Source organism: Ceratotherium simum, chromosome X (genome assembly GCF_057802395.1).
Source record: "Ceratotherium simum simum isolate JZ-2026a chromosome X, ASM5780239v1, whole genome shotgun sequence".
In the NCBI taxonomy this organism is placed as follows: domain Eukaryota; kingdom Metazoa; phylum Chordata; class Mammalia; order Perissodactyla; family Rhinocerotidae; genus Ceratotherium; species Ceratotherium simum.
In genome coordinates, this window is record NC_141940.1 from 102,031,469 (window position 1) to 102,054,645 (window position 23,177).

The window sequence follows — 23,177 nt, forward strand, 5'->3', positions numbered from 1 at the left end:
GTTGTAGAATTTCTACATCTCAAAGGGGCAGAGAAAAAATTTACAATTGAAAGTTTCTAAAGTAAGTACTCTAAGAAAAGGGGGGTCAGTGGCCTGTGGTCTAAAGTTCAGTCAAGCTAAGGGGAATACTGAATCTATCTTGGCCAGTATAAGCCCTTCATGTTTGTTTTCTCCTTTTTAAAGGTTATCTTGGCTATTTTTGTTCATTTTGCATTTCCATATAAATTTTATAATCAGCTTGTCAACCTTCCCCCCCCCAAGAAAAAAACCCTGCTATGGTTTTAATTGGATTTCATTGAATATATAGATCACTTTGTGATGAATTAATAGCTTTATTAATAAAGTATTTCAATTCATGAGTACGAAATAGCCTTCCATTTATTATTTTGGTCTTTATTTTCTCTCAATGATGTTTTATGGTTTTCAAGATAGTGGGTCTTAAAGGTTTTATGAGATTTGTTACTAGGTTTTTGATATTTTTGCTGTTATAAATGGTATCTTTTTAAAATTTCATTTTCTATTTGTCTGTTGCTAATTTGGAGAAATACAACTGATGTTTGTTCCTTGGCTTTGTATCCAGAGACCATGATAAATTTACTTATTAATTTGAATAGTTTATCTGTAGCATCACTCCGATGTACATTTACAGGTTGTTTGTGAGTAATGACAGATTTACTTCTTCCTTTCCAATTGTTATTAATTTTATTAATTTTTCTTGCCGTATTGTGCTGTATACTCTAGTACAAGGAGATCATTGTTGATATCCGTTTCTTACGTCTCAGAGCTGAGGCTTTTTAGAAATCATCATAAAGTATGATATTTTCTGTAGGTTTCTTGTAGATGCCTTTTATTCCTAGTGTGCTAAGAAGTTTTATTATTATTGGGTGCTGAATTTTATCAAACATTTTTTCAGGATGACTTAAGATAATCACGTTAGTCTTCTCCTTTATTCTGTTAATACGTCAAATCACATTGCTTCATTTTCTAATGTTAAAATAGACTTACATTCCTGAGATAAACGAAACATGAATGATACGTAAATCCTTTTTATTTATTGCTTGATTTTCTTTGCTAACATTTGCTAACATTTGATTTAGAGTTTTCCCATTGTGTCCATGAAAGAGATTGGCCTGTTATTTTCCTTTCTTGTAATATGCTTGCTAGGTTTAAGTACTTGATTATGCAGGCTTGGGAACTTGCCATTTGTGCCTGGAATTTTCTTTATGGGAAAGTTTTAAATGAAAGATTCAATATATTTAATACATGTAAGACTTTCAATTTTTGATTTACATTTTTTGATATTTTTGATCTCCATTTTCCAGATTTTCCATATTTTGTCAGTTTGAGTAGTTTGTGTCTTTCTAGGAATGTGTCTGTTGCATCTAAAATTATAAATATATTCATATAAAGCTCTATTTGTCCCACATCTATTTAAAACTATTTTTATTAGTTATCAGCATTTAACATTCAGGAAATATGATATAAAATTATGCATTTCTAGCCTCTCTGGAAAAAGTGAGTGTTTGGATGATCCTTGGCCTGTTTTCCTGCATATTAACCTCCGTGGGAATCAAATAGCTCTGCCCCCTTTAGCATAGGCTCTCCATTTCACTACAGCCCCTTCACGCCCCGTCCTCTTACACGTAGATTATTTTGTGCATTTTATTATGTATACACATTAGAATTTGTGATTTCTTATAGATGGACTATTCCAATACCAAGAGTTAGAATGAAGCATAGAGGGATATTTGTTTTCCAATCACTTAATTACAAGTAAGACACATGATGGAGCATGCTTCTGGTTTAAAAATGTGAAAGTAAAAGATTTTCAACTCATGTACAAAACATAAGCCTTAATAGACTATAGGTAAAATACAAAAACCTAGTAATTTTAGTGTCATGCTGAAATGTTTCACTGTATTTTGTATTAAAATTCTATTATGCTCTAAATTTATCACATTTGACAACAAAAGCTGATTTTCTATCAACTAAACTCTAAATCCTTACCAATCACAAGCATCTCAATAATTCATCACAGTTTTCCGAGCGTTTTCACATTTGTTGACCTATCTGACCTTAGCAGTGACCTGGCTAGGAGGGTACCAGGGCAGGTATTGTTATCTCCATTTCACTAGTGGGAAAACTAAATTATAGCAAGATAAAGAGTTTGCTGATGGCTGTTACCAAGATGCGCAACAGTAGAGCTGGGACGAGAATTCAGGGAATCTGTACATGAAGCCTAGTGATGAGTAGCAGGTTAGCAGATTCTGAGATTCTGCTATATGGCTAATGCCCTTTGTAACTATTAAAGATCTAGAATTTGAGGTAGAGAGGACAAGACTTCATATGTTTCTCTCACCTCCTAAGGGTCATCAAATTTACCATAAATAATTCTATTGTTACTGGTAGAAAGGTATTTAATGAAGAAGAAAGAGAAGAAAAGGTTCAAAGACAAGACTTGGGAGAAAAGCCCTATATTTATAACTGCGTTGCTGGTATTCAGCTTTGAGACATTCATATACTATGTGAAATGCATGTATTACTCCACAAGACAGTAAGCACAAAGGTAAGGAGCCCCCCTCAAGAAGTTCAGAGACTGTGAGACATAAAACAATAAGGACAGTAAAACCTCAAGTTACCGAGGAGTGCCCGGGAATGTGATGAAGGCTGGAAACAATGCTGTTGTGCTGGAATGCTCCCTAGGATGCCTGCTCTTTATTTTCGGTATCCCAATTGAATAGACTGGTGGGAGCTGGAGAGTACAGAGTTTATTAAGCTGCCACAGAACATTAAATAATAGCCTGCAAATAATAACAGCAGCAACAACAACAAGGCCTTTCCAGATTTATTCATTAGCACTTTGTAAACTCATAAAAATAAATAATATATGGAACTGACTGTAATGACGCAGAAGAACATGCTTCAAGTTAAAATCTCATTACATTTTAAGCATAACCACCAAGGCAGAGTTTCATTAATGAATCAGACAGTCATAGTTACCTTTTAAAAATAAGTCCTTGCAAAGAGCACATGTTTTTGATCTGGAAGTGTAAGTATTTTCTGATTTTTTAACATATTTTAAACAACTAAGGAGCTATAATATCAAAAGTGTTTTAGATCAAATTATAACATTAGGCTTCAGATCCTTTTCAAGTGGCTTAGATAATATGTTTAGTTAAATCTGGTCAAACTTCAGCTAAAATTAAATATTAAAAGACTCAAAAGACGATTAAGCATCTGTCCATCTCACTCTAGGTTATATAACATAAATTACAAGGCATATTTTTTATGTTGAATGCTCTACTGAGTGAATGCATCGTGAAAGCATGGCTTGTAACCAGATGGATCTGAGGTCAAATCCCAGATACTCGATCCTGTGGCCTATCTGGCTTTAGACAAGTTAGTTAACCCATCTGAGTGTCAGTTTCCACATCTGTAAACTACACTTTAAGAAATGAAACAATCAGTAATTCCTTGAGTTCAGTCAGGAGTTATTACAGGATCATTTAAACAGAAGTAAGAATGATATTTTCAGAGAAACCTCCAATAAGTGTTTCCTAATACATCAGAATATGTTTTTCCACCCTGAACCATATGTTAGACAGTGAAGATATAAGGCATGCATTTTATAGTATGCTGCTTCAGTTAACAGTTTGTAAAATCATGTAAAATTGAGAAGAGAATCATAGACTTCGCTAAACATTAGTCAGTAGTACTCTGCCCCATTTCTAGCCTCATAATGGGTGTTATTTTATTTCTTTCCACAAGTTATTTGATGTTATTTCCATTTCACCATCAGTAAGATCAAGTTGCTTATCCTTTTTAACTGCACAGTTATTTGAAGTAAGAAGGAAAAATAAAAAAAATAAGTTATTTTTTGGAAAGCTCATTACACATAAAATTCATTTAGCTGGGGAGTATATTCCAGGGTCTTAAACTGTAATAAAATAAGATGGGCTGCTTGCTGCCTCCTTCTCTTATAAACCCCAGTTGCTGCTGCATCATGCGGTCCATGGCACATAATTGTTTCTTTCTTAGTGGACATATTCCTAGGAACACTTTATCTCTTAATGCCAGTCTTTCTGGGTACAGTTTAGCTCTCACATTCTATCACTGGCGTCAATAAATTTGAGGGTCAAGGTACTTAAGTTTTACCTCCCAGGCTTATCAAATTTTTTCAGTTGCCTTTATCCGAATGTTCTTTTGATAGCCATTTTTCACTTTTGCTTTGAAAAACCAACTCAACCAAACAAAGGAACTCAGATGAGAAATGTCCTTGGCATGTATAACAATATGAGACGTGAATTAAATGGGAGGGAAAAATCCTCCCCATTGCGGATCTGTGCATAGATGATAATGGAGTTGTGATTTAGCCCATGAAAATGTGTTCGAGTCAGTGAACTGACCTTTGCTTCTCTTACTGCTGAGACAAAATGAGGATGTAAATAAAAATTAATTTCTCCTTATCACTTTATGAGATGTTATAATTCATTTTTCATTTGGGTGTGTAATGTTTACCTAGATTTACAAAAATATGCCTTATTTCTAAAAACTCAGGGATTTATATATTTAAATGGAAACTCAGAGAAACACTGATTTATTTTCTCTGGAGAAGAGGTTTCTAATCCTAATACAGTGATTCTTTAAAAAAATTATTTAGCTTCCTATCAATCCCATTTGATCCAATCCCTTATACTTGTCTACCGATTTGGTTCCATCACTTCGGGCAATGATAGGAACCAGCATCTTTGAGCAATTATACAGCTGACTGATAATCTTTCAGTTGCTTAGCTCCATCCTTTTTAATTAAAATTAGGGCCAATATGTCTAAGCAATAAACAGTCAAATCCATAAAATCAAGCACTATGTATATCTGTTTATGCTTATGCATATAGCATTGCAAAAATCTACCTGTGGGCAGACATGTAGAGCATACAAGCAAGCAATTTCTAATTCACTTATCTAATTTTACTGAGATCAGTAAAAAGCACCATGCCTGCATTGTAACAGAAGTGACTTAGATTCAGTTCAGTGAGAGTTTTCTGAAAGCAAGATAGGTTTAAGCAGTGGAATATGTTACAAAAGTATGTGTATGCTCTCTTGTGTTGGAAATCTTTAAAGAAGAATATACTTGAAGTCTAAACATCTATTTGTGAAGATTTAATAAGTACCTTTCTAGAGGAACTAGAGTAAAATAGATGACCCTTGGTAGTTCTTAGAAGATTTGATATGAATACCGTGATCAAATGAAATGTAAATAACTACCAATAGTTTTATAACTCGGTTCAAATTAAAACTGCTTCCCAATACATAATCTTGTTTAATATTTGTATCAATTCTTTTAGGGATTGGTATGATTATTTTCTTTGAGAGAGATTAAATAATTTAGCCATAAAATTTCCTGAAAAAAATCACTTGATTTCATGGGGGGAGGGGTTGTGGATAATAATACCAATCCCTCAAAGAATTTCCAGAATTTTATAATAAAATTATGTATTTAAAATGATTTTATAATTCGAAAAGACATGTACATGTTGGCAATCCAAGCAATAGACCAATCTAAGACTTGAATCCAAGTTATTTGGCTCTAGACATTTTTATCTTCCCTACATAAAAAACATAAAATCACAAAATGATAATGTATTTGTATTTGAGAAGTTGAGTCACAATAAATTACTAAAAATCTACTGTATTTGAACAATTTTAATTAATTTTACTCTAGTAATAGAAATGTATTCTCTAAAATTTTCCCACTTTAATAAGTACATCTTTACTTTTAACAACTTTAGTTTTGTGAGAGATTTTGTAATGCCATGGGATCAGCCTCTCACAATATGTCTTTTGTATTAGTTTGTTAGAGCTGCCATAAGAAAATACCAAAGACTTGGGGGCTTAAACAACAGAAATTTATTGTCTAACAGTTCTGGAGGCTTGAAGTCCAAGATCAAGGTGTCAGCGGGTTTGGTTTCTTCTGAGGCCTCTGTCTTTGGCTTGCAGATGGCCACCTTCTCACTGTGTCCTCACATGGTCTCTTTCTGTGCCCACACATCCCTGATGTCTTTCTGTGTGTCCAAGTTGCCTCTTCTTACAAGGACACACGTCAGATTAGATTAGAGCCCACCCTGATAGCTTCATTTTAACTTAAAGTTCCTTTCTTTAAAGGCCCTATCTCTTAATTCAGTCACCCTCTGGAGTAGGGGGGATAGGGCTTCAATATATGAATTTTAGGAAGACACAATTCAGCCCATACCATCTGTATTCTGTTTATTTTTGTTACATAGTATGTGTTCAATAAATATTTGTTGTTTAAATAAATCTGTGGTTAATGAATGAATGAATTGGAGACTACCAATAACTGTAAGTAAAATTAAATATCGGCTGCATTATAAACCTGCTTAATGAATTATCAAAATTATCTATTATCATTATTTGGATACAAAGGATACTTTTAATAACATTCTTAAAATAGTTGTCTTAACTAGGTTGACTCTGTACCTAAAAGAATATTTATTATCAGTTTTTTGTGACTCATTCATATAGTGAAAAGAACTACCCTATAATTTGTATTGCATAAATATATTTTGGAATTTCTCTAAATTTAATAATCTTAAGCAATCTAGTATGTGGAGGTCTTTATTTGGATTTGTTTTCTAGAATGTTCTACTAAAACTAATAACTTGTGAATATTCATGTGTGAGATTACAAACCTAAGATGCTACTTCAGTGGGCACTACTTTTGCGTGTCTTGTAGCACTAGAGAAAAGGTGCTATATCTTTTTACAAGTCTCAGTTCATTTTCTTGCATTTATGAACATGATGCTGTAGTTTGAATTTATCCCTTTCCCCCTTGACTCCCATCTCCACTGGGGTTGAAGGGCTGCAATAAACATCCCACAATTTGACCTTTTATATTACATCCTCAAATCAGGCAGATGGTGTAGTTTATGGATAAGGGGTAAGATTTTCTCTCTTTGAAGCTAATTTTTTGACAACTAATCCATTAACAGATATATTTCATGCCATTTTACCTGATGCATACTGACACGGTCACTAGGAAGTTCACTAAGAGAACTTCTAATATTTTTTAGAAAAAAAAATCCCAAGCACTTAGTTGTAATAATTAAACGGCTAATAGCGTTGAATTCATTGATTTATGTTAGCACATTTCCTCTGGGTATCTTCCATCACTATGGCTCCTGTCATAAACTAACGTAATTCAAAAGGAGTATAGAGTGAAACTATAAAAAATAGGAAAATCAGTTACATTATGCTAAAAGGAATAACGTTTTTATTGACATTTCTGAAGAAAATCTGAAAACTCACTTGTGACTGAGCTGCATATGAGAAAGTGATCATTTTAATACTGTAGTAAAATATTTATTGCCTTCTCCTTATCCATGCATGGGACTCCCTTTTTGAAAAGATGGTAGATTAAACAAATTTTTTAAAAAATAAGTGAGTCTCTGAGCCCCCTAGGGACAGGTGGATTTTTTCATGATGCTAATTACATATGTATTATTTGAGTCATTTGTTAATATCTTCTAAGTGCATCAGTCCAAACATGTAGCATCAAGTAAGGTAGAAATTGCGACGAGGCTTGTCTTAGATACGAAATATATTTGTAAAAAATATGAGTTACAAACATTTTTTTCTAGCTTTAATTCTACACAAAAATAAAACATGTCCGTATTTTGAGATATGTCTATTTTTTTTCTTGTGATGAGAACTTTTTTTTTTTAAATTTTTCCAGTACCTTTATTGAGATCATAATAGTCTATAACATTGTGTAATTTCAGGTGTACATTATTGTTTATCAATTTCTGTGTAGACTTCATCATGGTCACCGCAAGTAGTCTAATTATCGTCTGTCACCGTACAGACGTGTCCCTTTGCCCCTTTCACCCACCTCCCACTCCACTTCCCCTCTAGTAACCACTAATCTGTTCTCTTTATCCATGTATTTGTTATCTTCCACATATGAGTGAAGTATTCCATTGCATACATATACCACATCTTCTTTATCCAGTCATCAGTTGATGGGCGCTTGGGTTGCTTCCATATCTTCGCTATTGTGAATAATGCTGCGATGAACATAGGGGTGCATGAATCTCTTTGGATCATTGATTTCAAGTTCTTTGGATAAATGCCCAGTAGTAGGATAGCTGGATCATATGGTATTTCTATTTTTAATTTTTTGAGAAATCTCCATTCTCTTTTCCATAGTGGCTGCACCAGTTTGCATTCCCACCAGCAGTGTATGAGGGTTCCCTTTTCTCCACATCCTCTGTAACATTTTTTATTTTTTGTCTTGCTAATTGTAGCCATTTTGACTGGTGTAAGGTGGTATCTCATTGTTGTTTTGGTTTGCATTTCCCTAATAATTAGTGATGTTGAACATCATTTCATGTGTCTGTTGGCCATCTGTATATCTTCTTTGGAAAAATGCCTGTAAAAAAAGACAAAATCCTCCCATTTGCAACAACATGGATGCACCTTGAGGGTATGATGTTAAATGAAATAAGCCAGACAGAAATAAAAATACTGCATGAAATACTTCTATTTTTAAAGCTCCAATAGCTATGGGCAAATAATTCTCTTATCTATGATAAAGTCAAAAAAGTTGAAATTTTCGGGTCTGAAATGCATCCTAATGGAGTTGAAATGATACATTTTTTGTGTTAAAATAATCCCTTTGCACAGATATTATCACAACACTTATTTTTTCACCCAAAAACCATTGGTACTTGGCTTATGTTACGTATTAAAATAGTATATGCACATACACATTAGAGACATGCTAAAGATATGACAGCTATTACTCAGAGAATGTTATAATTTTCTCACTAGAATTGTTTAGAGATATAGTGAATTTAAATACTTTGTAATAATAATCCAGATAATTTTTAAAATCCACATAGGGATATAATTTAAGTCATTAAAACTTTTCTTTTACAAACAGGACATTAAGCAATTCTAATCATACAGGATTGCTTCAAATGAGAGTATTTTTAGGCATTCTACTTAGTAGTCAAACTTTTATTCTTGGGGGAGTTTTTTTCTGACCTAAGAAAGAAACATATTTTACATATTATCAATGCAAAATTCTCTTTAATTCTATGTTTAGGTCTTTGTTAACTTACATTTACTGTGGAGGCATTTCAAATAGTGGTATGATAACTGCTTTAGACTTCTTGTACGTATCTTTGCTTTTCAATGTAAGGCTAAAGAGTGAGTGAAATGATCTAAAGACAAATGAAAGGCGCAATGCTTATCTAATTATAAGCAGAAGCAGGAAGGGTGGCCTTTGCAACTCCTGATATATATAGGAGACTCAAAATTAGATACTTTCACAAATCATTCATGCCATTTTTGATTAAATTCAGTTAGTAATTAATTGTTTGTTGATGTTGTGGTGGGTTGTCTCTTCCCCAGGTACTGGGAGATCGGTGGGCAAACATCTGTAGGTGGACAGAAGATCGCTGGGTTCTTTTACAAGACATCCTTCTAAAATGGCAACGTTTTACTGAAGAACAGGTGAGTCATGTAGGAGAAACTGTATCAGTGAAAGATATGGAGAGATGTTAAATGGATAAATGAAAAAAATAAGATGATCTAATTTAATAATTATGTTTTTGGAATTATTTGATTTCTTTCAGTGCCTTCTTAGTACATGGCTTTCAGAAAAAGAAGATGCAGTGAGCAAGATTCACACAACTGGCTTTAAGGACCAAAGTGAAATGTTATCCAGTCTTCAAAAACTGGCCGTACGTATTTTTTAGCTTTCAATGGTATTTTTTAAAAACCCAATAGTTTATATTAACACCATTATTTGGTCTTTCTATTCTTTCAAATCTTAAACCAAATGTTCATTATTCTTGCTTAGATCATAGTCTATTCAATTATATCATATTGTTACTTTTCTTAATTAAAATAGGGAAAACTATAGTGTCTTAGTCAGCTCAGGCTGCTATCACAAAATACCATGGACTGGGTGGCTTAAACAAGACATTTATTTCTCACAGTTCTGGAGGCTGGGAAGTCCAAGATCAAGGTGCCAGCAGATTGAGTTCTTGGTGAGGCCCTCTTCTTGACTTGTCGCTTGCTCCTTCTTGCTTTATCCTCGCGTGGTGGAAAGAGGAAACTCTAATGTCTCTTCCTCTTCTTATAAGGGCATGAATCCTATTGTGGGGGCTCCACCTTCATGACCTTATTTAAACCTAATTAGTTCCCAAAGGCCCCGCCTCTTAATACCGTCACCACGAGGGGATAGGGTTTCAACATATGGATTTTGTGGGGACACAAACATTCAGGCCATAACGTTACACCCCTAGACCCCAAAATTCATGTCTTTCTCACATGCAAAATACATTCATTCTATCCCAACAGCCCCCAAAATCTTAACTGGTTCCAGCATCAACTCTACAGTATAAAGTCCAAAGTCTCGTCACAATCTAAATCTGATATGAGTAAGACTCCAGGTATATTTCATCCTGAGGCAGAATTCCACTCCAGCTGTGAACCTGTGAACCCAGACAATTTATGTGCTTCCAAACTACAATGATAAGATAGGCAGAGGATAGACGGTCCCATTCCAAAAGGGAGAAATAAGAAAGAAAGAAGGGGTGATATGTCCCAAATAAGTGTAAAACATAGCAAGGAAAATTCCATTAGATCATAAGGCTCAGAGAATAATCTTTAGACCAGTGCTCTGCCCTCCAGGACCACTGGAGTGGAGACATCATCCTCAGGGCTCTGAAAGATGGCCACCTGGCCTCTTCAGCTCCACAGGGCACCGCCCACTTGGCTCTCTGCAGCAACCCTCAGGACTCTCTGTTATAGCCCTCCTCCTGATGCACAGGATGGGATATCCTGCCCCCCTCCCCACTCAGGAGGAACTAGTCCTGTTCCCTGGGCCTGTGGTGGGAATAACAGCCCTGATGATCTCTGAACCATCTACATCATTTTTTCCTTTTCTTGAGGAATAGCACATGTTCACAGCCTTCCTTCAATCTGTCCAATTTTTCTCTGTTTCCTTTAGTCCCAGCTGGTAGTTTCTGCTGGTATAATCCCATCTTTATTCCTGGCTTCTGATGAGATGGCTGATTAGGTCTCTGGTTCACACTCACACTAATTTCCTTATCAACTGGTCTGTGAGCCATACCCTTAGTGTTCTCTTATGAATATGCTTTTTCATTGTTTGCTCTATGGATAGGCTAAGAATTTTCCAAATCTATAAGTTCTGGTTCATTTTTGCTTAACAATTCCTTCTTCAATTCATTTCTGTCTTCTCGCATTTGACCAGAAGCAGTCAGGAGAAACCATGGCACTCCTTTAACACTTTGCTTAGATATCTCCTAAGGAGATCTAATTTCTTAGCTAAATATCTAATTTCATCACCCACAAGTTGCCCCTTCCACAAAACTCTAGAACATGAACACAATTCAGTCAAGTTCTTTGCCACTTTATAGCAAAGATTGTCTTATCTCCATTGTCCAATAGTATTTTCCTTATTTCTGTCTGAGACCTCATCAGAATGGCCTTCACTGTCCATATTTCTACCAACATTCTGTTCATGACTATGTATATATTCTCTAAAAAGATGGAAGCTTTCTCTACAGCCCTCCTCTCTTCTCTTTGAGCTCTCACCAGAATTGGTTTTGGCAATCCCTTCATGGAAATCTTGACTTTTTCTAACATGTATCTCAAAACTCTTCCAGCCTCTAGCTATTACCCAATTCCAAAGCTGTTTCTACGTTTTTAGGTATTTTTTACAGCAGCACCCCACTTCTTGGTACCAATTCCTGTCTTAGTCTGCTCAGGCTGCTACAACAAAATACCATAGACTGGGTGGCTTAAACAACAGACATTTATTTCTCACTGTTCTGGAAGCTGGGAAGTACAAGATTGAGGTGCTGGCAGATTTGGTTCTTGGTGAGGCCTGTTTCCAGGCTTCTGGACAGTACCTTCTTGCTGTACCCTCACATGGTGGAGATAGAGGAAGCTCTGGTATCTCTTCCTCTTCTTATAAGGTCACTAATCCCATCATGGGGGCTCTAGTCTCATGACCTCATCTAAACCTAATTGCCTCCCAAAAGCCGTACCTCCTAATATTATCACATTGGGGGATAAGGCCTTCAAATATGAATTTTGGAGGGATACAAACATTAATTCTATAAGATACAGGTAGATTTTCAACTTTGTTTTTTCAAACAAAATTGTACTCTTAAAAAAATATAGCATACCTGGAATAAGACTTCAGTTAAAATTAAAAAGTAACACTAAGAAGTACGTGTGAATGTTCCATAAAGTTCTAAACAGTATAGTTCTAAAGTAATAGACTTAAGTTGATTCTCTGAGAAATATGCCACACATAAGAGATGATTATCCTGACATATAAGGGGCTTATACCCTGCTTTGGAAAACAAGAAGAAACATTAAAGCAAACCAAATGGCGTTGATTATAAGAGCCTGTGTGTTTTGAGAAATGAGGGAACTTTGGCAGTAAAAGGACATCAGGGAAGTCTTCATTGAGACATTTCAGTTTGAGTTGAACCTTACAGGATTGAAAAAGATCCCTAAAGCTTCTCTTCTCCTGTGACTTTTATTATTTTCCAATAAAGGAGAGGCCAATCTAATAGTGAGCTTAATTTTTCAAATAAAAATTACACAATTAGGACTTCTTTTTGATTTTTGATAGATCAATTCTATTAAATGCTAACTTGATGTCATCTCTAACATAAAGCAAAGGTCTATTGTAAATAACGTTTCATAATGTTACCTAAATTGAATCTATTTATATCTGTATTGATATTGTGTATTATACTTCATAATAATTACATCATTTATTTGACGCTAATCTTAAACAGATTTCCCCAGTTAAATTTGTACCATTTTACCAAATATTTATATGTATCATATTTTTTTTGCTCCATAGTTACTAATCTTTAGGCTTTTAATTTGAAATAGGTTCCTGTATGTATTACTTGTTATTATAAGCTAGCTTGTTATTGATAAGAAGTCATTCCTCAAAGAATATATACTTTCTTGAGCGATGTGACTGCTAAAGACAGATTTCAGAAAAGTAATCTATATATGTATAAAAAATGAAAAAATAGCTATGATACATTTGTAATTTTGTTCTGCTGCTGATAAGGAGCCATTGAGAGTTTGGTAACAATCATTTTTGGAATACTCTTCGGTAGTAAGACTTTTGGTAGTAAGGAGACCAATTAGAAGAACTGAACTAAGTAGCATTGGGCATGAAGAGAAGGAGAGAAACAAGATTATTTCAGAAAAGGAAACTGAGACCCAGGAAAAAACACATGACACATGTAAGGCATCATAGAACATTAGTAGCAAGTTAAAATGAACACCAAGACATCCAGACTCATGTCTGGGCCTTAAAGCTATTTCGAAACACCTCGTGTTATTTGATTCCTTGACAAAAAATAACTGCAATCGAGAAGTGTCATTTTGAACACTCATGTGCCACTATGTTGACATTTTTATGAGTAAAACACTTTCCTAGCCTCAGGGCCATGAAAATGCTCTCTTAGAAAAGTCTCAATAATTTTTCAATATGATTAAAATTCAAATTATGTCACCTTACTTGTGAACAAAGTGAAAATACATTTTGTATAAGTATTACCATTTGATAGTTTAAGCCAATTAACAAAACCTGACAGCTGGTCTAGAATTTGAGGTAAAATTCCCCTGCTGACTCAGGCAGTGAATAAGAATTTAATGTTCATTAAAATATGTCACAATCTGAGACCCAAAACAGGTACCATCTGTCACCAGTTCCTACTACATACCTAGGTATAGATAACAGTGTGCTAAAACTCTCTTTTATTTACAATCAGTGTAATTTGTTTTGAAATATTATCACTAATAGCCCATGGGATTCTCTCCTACTTTTCATTTGAGGTGGGAGATGAGGAGTCAAGTATTTCATTTCTTCTAGATCTATGGTTTTATTGAAATCATGTAGCTCTACTGTTTTTTTTTTTCGGGTCAAAACTGAGTTTTTATTTGGTGTAAAAGGATAAAAAGAAAAGAAACTGTGGTCCTTATGAGACAAATACTAAGACTTGTAGAATCATGTAAGCTATCATGGGAAGGCCCAAATCTACAAGAAATGTGTTCCTGGGGAACTGTGCTGCTGCTGTGAGGACTGGTGGTGTTTGCCAAGGAGGGACAACTCTGGGATGCATGGTTATCTAAGAGAGTATGGTGTGCAGGGGCTACAGGAGTACTGCGGAATTGAGGACACTCTCAATTGGCTGCGGGATCAAATGGCAGGGACGGAGTGCTTATGGGGGCTCAGCAAGTCCGTGTTCACAGTGCTGTTTTACTAGGACTTGCTAACTTTGCCTCAACTCCTGTGATCACCCTCAAAGAATTCATCCAAGTAGAATCAGTGGTTCTCAGAGTGCGGTCCCTGGACCAGCAGCATCAGCATCACCTTGGAACTTGTTAGAAATGCAAATTCTTAGGTCCTGTCCCAGCCCCACTGACTCAGAAAGTCCGGGAGTAGGACCCAGCAATCTTTATTTTAACAAGCCTTCCAGGTCATTCTGATGTTCCCTCGAGTTGAGAACACTCACAATGGATCAATCTACCTAGATACAACAGGTGATTAGAATGAATTGGAGTATTTCTTACATATAGATAAGTAACTACACATAAAATAGGTACAGAATTCAGCTCTGCCAGTGTAATAGAAATTGTCTTGGCATTACTCTCTGAAGCATACTTCTGATGAGAATAGGGTGAAGATTTCTTGGGCATTTTGTAAGTAGTCATTCTCTCTTCACTTCAAATCGTCTTCTAATGTTGACCAGATAAAACATGTCTACTCTGTCTCCTTGAGCAGCTTATCTGTCTCTTGCCCATTTCTACTACTGGCCCAATCTGATTTATTGACTGTACCTTCCTGCTTACCTTGGAGGTAGGTCCAGGTGCCTGGCTTCTTTGAAAATAAAATATATTTCTTCGTTTAAAATCCTAGCTTACCTCTGCCTTGTACAAGTTTTCTAGAGCTTCCTTTTGCCTCCTGAGTTTTCTAGAGCTCTGTGGTTCTCTGGCACTCAAAGACCTATGATAAGTTATTGATATGCAGAAAGACATCCTTTTTATACTCTAACAATTAGTAACAATTAAATCATAGTTATTTAATATGCACACATAAAATCTAAGTTTAAAAGAATTGATATCCAAGGATAGATGAGAGAAGATAATTCATTGCTATGATTCAATGTCTCTGGCACCACCATGGATTTCCTGTCTTCTCCCTCTGTTAGTTATGGTAGGAGAGTCTTTTAGGAACTAGGAGATTATGGAGTGGGAGAGAGAGAGAGCAAACAAGAGGAAACAAATTGGGGAGAACAACTAATTTGCCATCCCCATTTTAGAAAACACAGATCTAGAATTTACTGGATGGAAGCTTTGGTCAGTATAGTGTTTTTGTCATATAGATTTAGGTAAAAATATATTGATTCGATAATTCCACAATTTCATAATGCTGTTTTTACTTTACCTTGAGTGCAATTTTCCTAATTGTATCCTTTAATGGCAACTTTCACCTTTATTTTTGTAATGCTCACCAAATGCTTCTTCATTTGGTTTAATGTTAACACAGGAGGCTTAGTTTCATTTGCCACTGAATCTCTTTGGGTATCCAGTTAGTTTTATTGATTGTCTAAGGAAACCTGTTTAGGTAACATGAGGTTATCCATAAATTTCCAATGCAGTCTTCTTCTTCAAACATAACTCTCAGACCCTGGTTCTGAAATGTTTCCAAATCATTACATATTTAGCTTATATAATGGGTACACCCCTTAGCCTTATACATATGGCTATTTAAAATAGTTCCTTAAGCTCTGAGAAAGTAAGCCAAAGATGATTGTATTTACATCTTTATATTTTAAAATGTATGTCTTTATTTCTGTCATGCCTTTTTTTCAAAAAGAACTCGAGATGAGTTACAACAAAATAGATGCATGCCAAAAGTTAGTAAAGAAAAAAAGGAAAATGAGACACCATAAGGGAATTGGAGGAATCTAGGTCGAAATTCAAATTTGAGTCCCAGCTCTAGGCAGGTATAGCATAAACTGTTGTTTTACTACTAGTCCAAGTATGCACTTAAATTTAATGGAAAGCTAACATTTGAATTAAACAAACAAAATCGATATACAAAACCTATCTATTACTAAATTCCCACACTGAGAATTTTATTTTGATATGAATTTAACTCATATATCTCAACTCGTATTTTGGTCTATTGCATTCTTTCAAACTGAGAAAAAATTAATTATTGAGTAAAAATTAGAAATGAATTTCAAAACTTACTTTTATTGCCTAAAAATGGCATGCAGTAAGACTGCAATATAAAGTACACCCGGTGAAGCAGATTCTGAATAAAGGATGAACTAACTGAAGGAGACACCAGAGCATTCTGCAGTTCACAGCTACCAATGCAGGTGGCATGCCAAAATGAGCTACATAAAGTATCCTTTGCAGGGGGATATGTTGATTTCTCTGTGTCGATGATACTTCAGTTTATGAGCAATTGGTGCATCTGTTTCATGACAATTTCTTTGCTGTATGTAATGTTAGTTGTTCTTAAATAAATTTGCATTTGTTTTGGAAAGACAGGTCTCACAGTTTAGTTTATGTTCATTTTACTTGCTACTGCCAAAAAGAGGGGATGTTCAGAGGCTGTAAAATAATTTTTCCCTTTCTTTCCTCTTATTTGGGAACTGGAAAATGGATTTCCCAAAGCATAGGGTGACCTTAATGGATAAAGTGAAAGAATAAGCTGCCCTGATCTACTGATTTCACAGAAGCCACTTTGTTTATTCATTCCATATCAACCAAAGGCCATGTAACACCCTCCTAGCTCACAGGAACTTTGGAAATATGAATGGTATAAAAATTACTTCATAAAACACATAAGTATTTAGAAAACATGCAAAGTGATTCCAAAAGGTTTGTGTCATACTCGATTACTTAGTTCTGTTGCTTAATGGGCTTTAACATTAGCTTTAGAAGATAATTACTCAAATAGCCAAATGTTAGTTGAATAACAGATGCTAAAAAAATTTAAAAGTCAGTAAACTGCATAGCAAAGTTTTTATGTACAAATAATGAAAAGAATGTAAAAATTGTGGAAATAAATAATGTTGCAACTTTATCCAAATAATCACAGCATTTCAGAATGAGAAGGCCCCTTAGCCATGCTCATCTTCTCAGTTCACCATCTTCTCCTCAGTACTCCTGGCACATAGAATTTCATTTCAGTTCTATCAGGAGTTAAGAGGAAATTCACTAACATTGAAGAGCCATGTCTTCCACTTCAGGCCACCTCCAAATGTTAAAGTAATTTCCATATGTTGATCTCTGTTTTGCCTTTTCAAGCAAAACTACCTTTTTCCTTGGCAGTTCTTCAAATATTTAAGGTAGCTGTTAAGTGCCTCTACTAGGTGTTTATTCTACGTCTGACTTGTATTTCTTTCCCTTGAAACTTCTTGGGAAGATTATTTGGATTATAATTTTCTACTCATATTTTTGTGGACTCTTGATCCTTTGCAGATATGATTATAATCCTTTCTTATCAGAACAAGTGAGAAAATACATGCAAAAGCAAATTACACTATAGTGTTTTATAAAATGTGACTTAGGCTTATTCTGTGTTCTTCCTTGTTTTAACAGGTTTTAAAAACAGATCTAGAAAAGAAAAAGCAAACCATGGATAAACTCTGCTCACTCAACCAAGATCTTCTTTCAACACTGAAAAATACATCAGTAGCCCAAAAGATGGAAGCATGGCTGGACAACTTTGCCCAGCGCTGGGATAATTTAGTCCAAAAACTTGAAAAGAGTTCAGCACAGGTTAGTGATACTAAATATCCCACAATAAATTATCCTTGAGATTTTTGAAATCTGCATTAAGAGAGCAATACTATAACCCTATAAAGGATGTCACTGGATTAGTCCTTGCCAAGTATTCGGTTGAGTAAAAGCATGGCTGTCTTGGTTGTCTTGATGTTAGAGAATGCGGGAAAGGTGGAGGAGTGAGTGCTAATTGACTGAACTAGTTACTGCCTTAGAGTGTAATCCCTTCCAGTCCAATGGGAATGGGGATCTGAGTAACTTAGAGCAGTTGGAGAAAACGCTAGGGAACTCTGTCATCACAAGCTAACCCCAAATCATAGATTCCTAGAACCATGAGGGCCATTAGTTGACCCCTACGTTTTACATATGAGAAAAATGGAACTTAGGGAGGAGAAGTGAATTGTCCAAAGAAAGATAGTGATAGGAGCAGGGCTAAGGCCCAGGTCCTTTGATTTTACCAAAGACCTCTTTCTGTTAGTCTAAGTGAGGATCTAATCATTCGACTTTCTTTCTGCTGCAGACTGTTGATTCACAAAATTACGGGTGTGGCTTAGGTACACTAACACTTCCAGGCTGTAGATTAGGAAAATATCTAAGTTACACTTGTATTGTCATAATGTGATTTTATGTTAAGAATTTTAAAAGTTTTGGTAATTTAAAGAAAATGGGGGTATTTTTAAAGTAGAAACTTTTATTATCTGATATTGTTAGATGGTGGAATCATGGGTAGTCATTCAAAATATTAACATTATGTATAATAGTATTTAACATATTCTGCCATACTGTTTTGCGTTATAGAGACTAACTTTTACTAACTGGTCACAATTCGTAGCTCAGTGTACCATGCACACATCTCTGTTAAAGTAGTGACCACATTCAATAGCTTTAGACATATATCTCCTCTGTTGTGAGACAGTGCAAGGAATTTGTTTTCTTGGGACTTGACATCTGTTAAGTAGCACTTAGGAAATGTTTGTTGAAAGATGAAGAAATAAAGTTTGAAGTGTTGTTTCCAGAAGTATTGTTTCAATTTAAGAAAATATGATCAGCCAACATACATGATTTTCAATCACAATTCAATCTTCCTTTTAGAATCAAATTCATATCTAAATTTAAAATTTGAAGGAGTGTAAATTGCAGTCATTTCCGATGCAATCATTGAGCAATAGTAAATATTTCATCTTTTTATTGAATATATTTTTAGCAGTTACTTGATCTAATAGTGATTTTACTACCAGATCATGATTCCTTTTATTATATGTGATCTGGCCATGGCTACTTTGCAATACCATTGGCATCTATGTAATAAATACCTGAGGCGTTAGAAAATTGGATCCTTTTTAAACCAACAACGATATCATTCCAGTATGTGCCCATTAATTCCGTAGATTATTGCTTCTGGGAAATGATTAGTTACCATGTTAAGAAGGATTGGCATTATTTTATAAAGAAAGTTGTTTTGAAATGCATCCCTTTAAAGGAATATGTTTATGGAGACGTAACTTAACAATAGGTCATGTTCTCCTTCAACTTGCATTATATGCAGTTGTTTTCAAACTTGAGTCTGTGTAATAATCACCTGGGAAATCGATTAAAATGCATAGTCCCAGACTCTGTGCTCTGAAAATCTCCTTCAGTAGGCCAGTCATCTGCGTGCAGTCTTTGATATAGTCTGCTGAGCATACTTTTAAACAACATTGAATAAGGAAGATAATGCCATACGTACGAATTCCCACATTCTACTTTTCCACAATGCTGACTGAAATGGGGAGAAAGGAGACTTGCCTAGCAATGCAGTATTTAAATATGCTTCTTCTCTTGGAATGAGACTACTCTCTGAAGAAGGTTGTACATCTCATCAAAATGTTACTGATTTGATTATGATAGTTGGTAAGAAAAAAACTTAGAAGCCTTATTTTTAATGGCCTAAAAGTTGTGAGACCACCACCTAAGGCAACTTACTTAACCTCTTATTTTTGAACTTTTCAAAAACTGTAAGACAATACTAGCTTTGGTTTGTATAGTTCTTTATAAAACGATGTCCAACATACATTACAACATACATCTGCTCTACTTGCTCACTGGGATGTGATGAGGATAAAATAAAGTCATAAACATGAAAGCATTTTGAGAAAAAAAGGGTGCCTTGATATGCAAGGCATATTATTTAGTGAATCTGGAGTGCTTGTTGTGGTTCACTATGACTTCTTTTTATTTTTATTTTCAAACAATTATACACTCCTATACCAGACAAGAAACAGATAAATGGAGTTACATTAGGCGAGTTGCTTGCTAGAACACTAAGTTTGAGCCTTTCTTAAGCTCATGTCTCAGTTTTTGCTCATTGGTTTTTCCCAAAAGTGCGCTATCATAGGCCCAATCCAAATCATTGCTGAGGGTGTTGGGGCTCTTAGGAAGATAGCTTCTTAGGAAGCTACCCAGGGAAAGAGAAATTAAAAGGAGATAGAGAGAGCGAACAAAGAAATAGTATCTTATAACTAAAAAAAGCCATTGATTTTCTTTCTTGAATGTGAGATTGAACTTGACCAAAATTACATAAGAAGAATTCCAAGAATGTTGAGGGTAAAGTTGTGACTTTAGAGAACAAAGCTCACTTGTATACGTATTTTCCAGCATGTTTGTGGGGAAAAAAAATCAGTCCCATTAATGCCATGATATACTCAATCTTTTAAAAATCCTTTTAAATGATTGGTATAAAGAACAAGCAAAGTTCTGGTAATGGTTAAAATCCAGTAGGATATAGGAATTGTGACTGCGATGACAAGGGATCTGATTGTGCTCGTATAAAGAACACTGTGTGCCCAAAATTTTGACTGCTATTCAGGTCAAAGCTTTGAGGGATTCTGACCTTAAGAAACAGTAGCGTGGCAAAAGATCAAAACATCAAAAAAAAAAATCAACTGTGAGGGCTGCTCTCTTACATTTCAAAGTCAGGTTTGGCTTGAATAATACCTGGACACAAGCTGAGGATGCTTAAGTTGATGAGAAAGCAGCCTAACAAAATAGAAATACTTTCTGTTTCCAAAAGTTAGAAAGAATAACAACCCTTGCCATGTGGATGCTTAAAATGAGAAAAGAGAGCAAATGACTAGATCCTGGATTGACTTATTTAAATACTCAAATGACCCTATGTTTCCTCCAAATTTTGTATAAATATGCTTGTTGAAATTTACACAGTTATTTTTTTCTAAATGCCATGATCCTGATTAATCTTGATTAGAATTAGGAAATATGATGGTCAAAAACGCATTATAGCTAATAGTTTAAACTTATATATAATTTAAGTGACTTGAAACATTATTTTCTCCCATTTAACTGAAATAATAAATACTGTGGAAAGGGTATATTATTCATATGCTTTATAATTTATTATGGTAACATATTAAACTTGGCATAAGGTGTTTAGATGCAAGAATATATCTATCTAGATAAGTCCACAAGTTCTGTGGTTTTGTGGTTTTTTTAAACAAAGTAAACTATCTTCTTTGTCAGGAATAAGGAACATTCTGTGACTCATATAAGATCATAGATCTTATTCCTATTTCGTGAATGTTTTGTTATATTCCTAATGACCATTTTTGCAATGTTCTGAACTATAGCACAAATATATTAAAGATAAAATGAATGTACTCAGAATTCCCCTTTCCTTGAACATGAGAATACATGTTTATGCTATGTATGTCTATGTCTATATTCATGGATGCCCAAATAGAGAAAATGATCATTGTCTATGTATATATCTATTCTATATCATTTATGTCCTGCAGAGAGTTTTAAAACTCTTGCCAGACATGTAAGTATTGTAAACCATGGTTGAAGATAATAAGTCAGTGTTTTCATAATACCAGAAATGCAAATAGAGAGATGCAAAAGTATTAAGATGAAAATTTCATTTGCCTTTCTTTTCTGAGTTCATTCTCATTTTTAGAGATCCTGTTTTTACTCTCCATAAAATATTTTATATTCACATTCTAACTGTACCCATCGTCAAAGCATTATTTTGTAGAACTATTGATACATGAAATGTAGTTAAATTGGTTTGCCTCTCTTCTTTTTGCCAATGATTTTAATTAAAAATACTCTAAGGCCTTTCAGTTGACAACCCTTTTCATTGGTTCCTGAAAGCTCTCCAAGCCTAATTAGCCTGCTGCCAGTTAAAAAAAAATTAAATGGCTAGAATTAAAATAAAATTCCCTCACTTATGTAGGTTTCTATCTTATTTAAATTCATGGACTAACCATCTTGAATTTTAGAGCATTTTTTGGTTAATTGCTTAGGTTAAAGTTTTTATTAGAAAATTTTGAAGTTATAGCTCAAATAACTTTGGAAATTAACTGTATCTTTTTGTTACCTCCAGCTGAAGTAGGTGTCTTGGGAATGGGCCTTGTATAATAGTGCAATTGGTTTTATGTTGTAAATTCACTATCTACAACAACATAAAATGTTGTAGGCACTGAAAATTTAAGAGACTAGAGCTGAGTTAACTGTTGGAATCTCTCATTCCTTATTTATAAAATGAAAAGTTTGGGCTAGGAAGATCTCTATAGTGTCCTTCCAGTTATAAATGTCTGTGATATGTTTCTCTTTGCTTGAAATTTTATATAAAACTCTGGAGTAATTAGTGAAGAGATTCCAACTGTCTTCACTATATTAATCTCAGAGTCAGCTGGAAGATGAAAACGAAAATAAAATTCTCTTCCTATTCAAAGACTGACTTCTGAAATGATTACATTTCACTCATAATGAGTATGTAATTAAAATGCCATGAAGATGAAATACTCAGCAACTATATGATAATCTATTATCTACTGACGATAAATTAAACAACACAAAGAAAAATACAAGTTCTTTTCCTGAATATATACTTGATAATTTGCATCCCTAGTTAAAGAATGTGCTTCATTACTTCATGTCATATGGTATATAGAGGAAGGTGAGGTGGGTCAGAAAAAATAAATTTCATTGCTTCTTGAATTGTTGCAGATGCAGTTAATTTACAGAATTTCTTAAATTCTGTGTTCAATATGTATTCTGAAGCCAACATGCATCTCTTCTTTCTGACAATTTGTACAAAGATAGTTTGAAGTGAGGAACAAAATACATAAAATTTAACAGAGTTGTACAGAATAGACCTTCTTAATTATCATATAATACTTTATTTCAAATAGGGGAATGACTTCTTTTATGATATCTTTTGAATATTGATTTTAATTTTGCTCATGATTCCAATGTCAGTATCTAGTCAAGAAGTTATATATGTT

At 34.5% G+C, this 23,177-nt stretch overlaps 1 protein-coding gene across 1 annotated transcript in view; it reads left to right on the forward strand.

The window, feature by feature from the left end:
- LOC147911959 (dystrophin-like) overlaps positions 1-23,177 on the forward strand; it is a 424,678-nt gene that overhangs the window by 393,849 nt on the left and 7,652 nt on the right. The window contains exons 14-16 of the mRNA XM_087426447.1: positions 9,433-9,534; positions 9,657-9,764; positions 17,713-17,892. Coding sequence (XP_087282573.1) covers positions 9,433-9,534; positions 9,657-9,764; positions 17,713-17,892 — 390 coding nt within the window. The remainder of the gene's footprint in view (positions 1-9,432; positions 9,535-9,656; positions 9,765-17,712; positions 17,893-23,177) is intronic.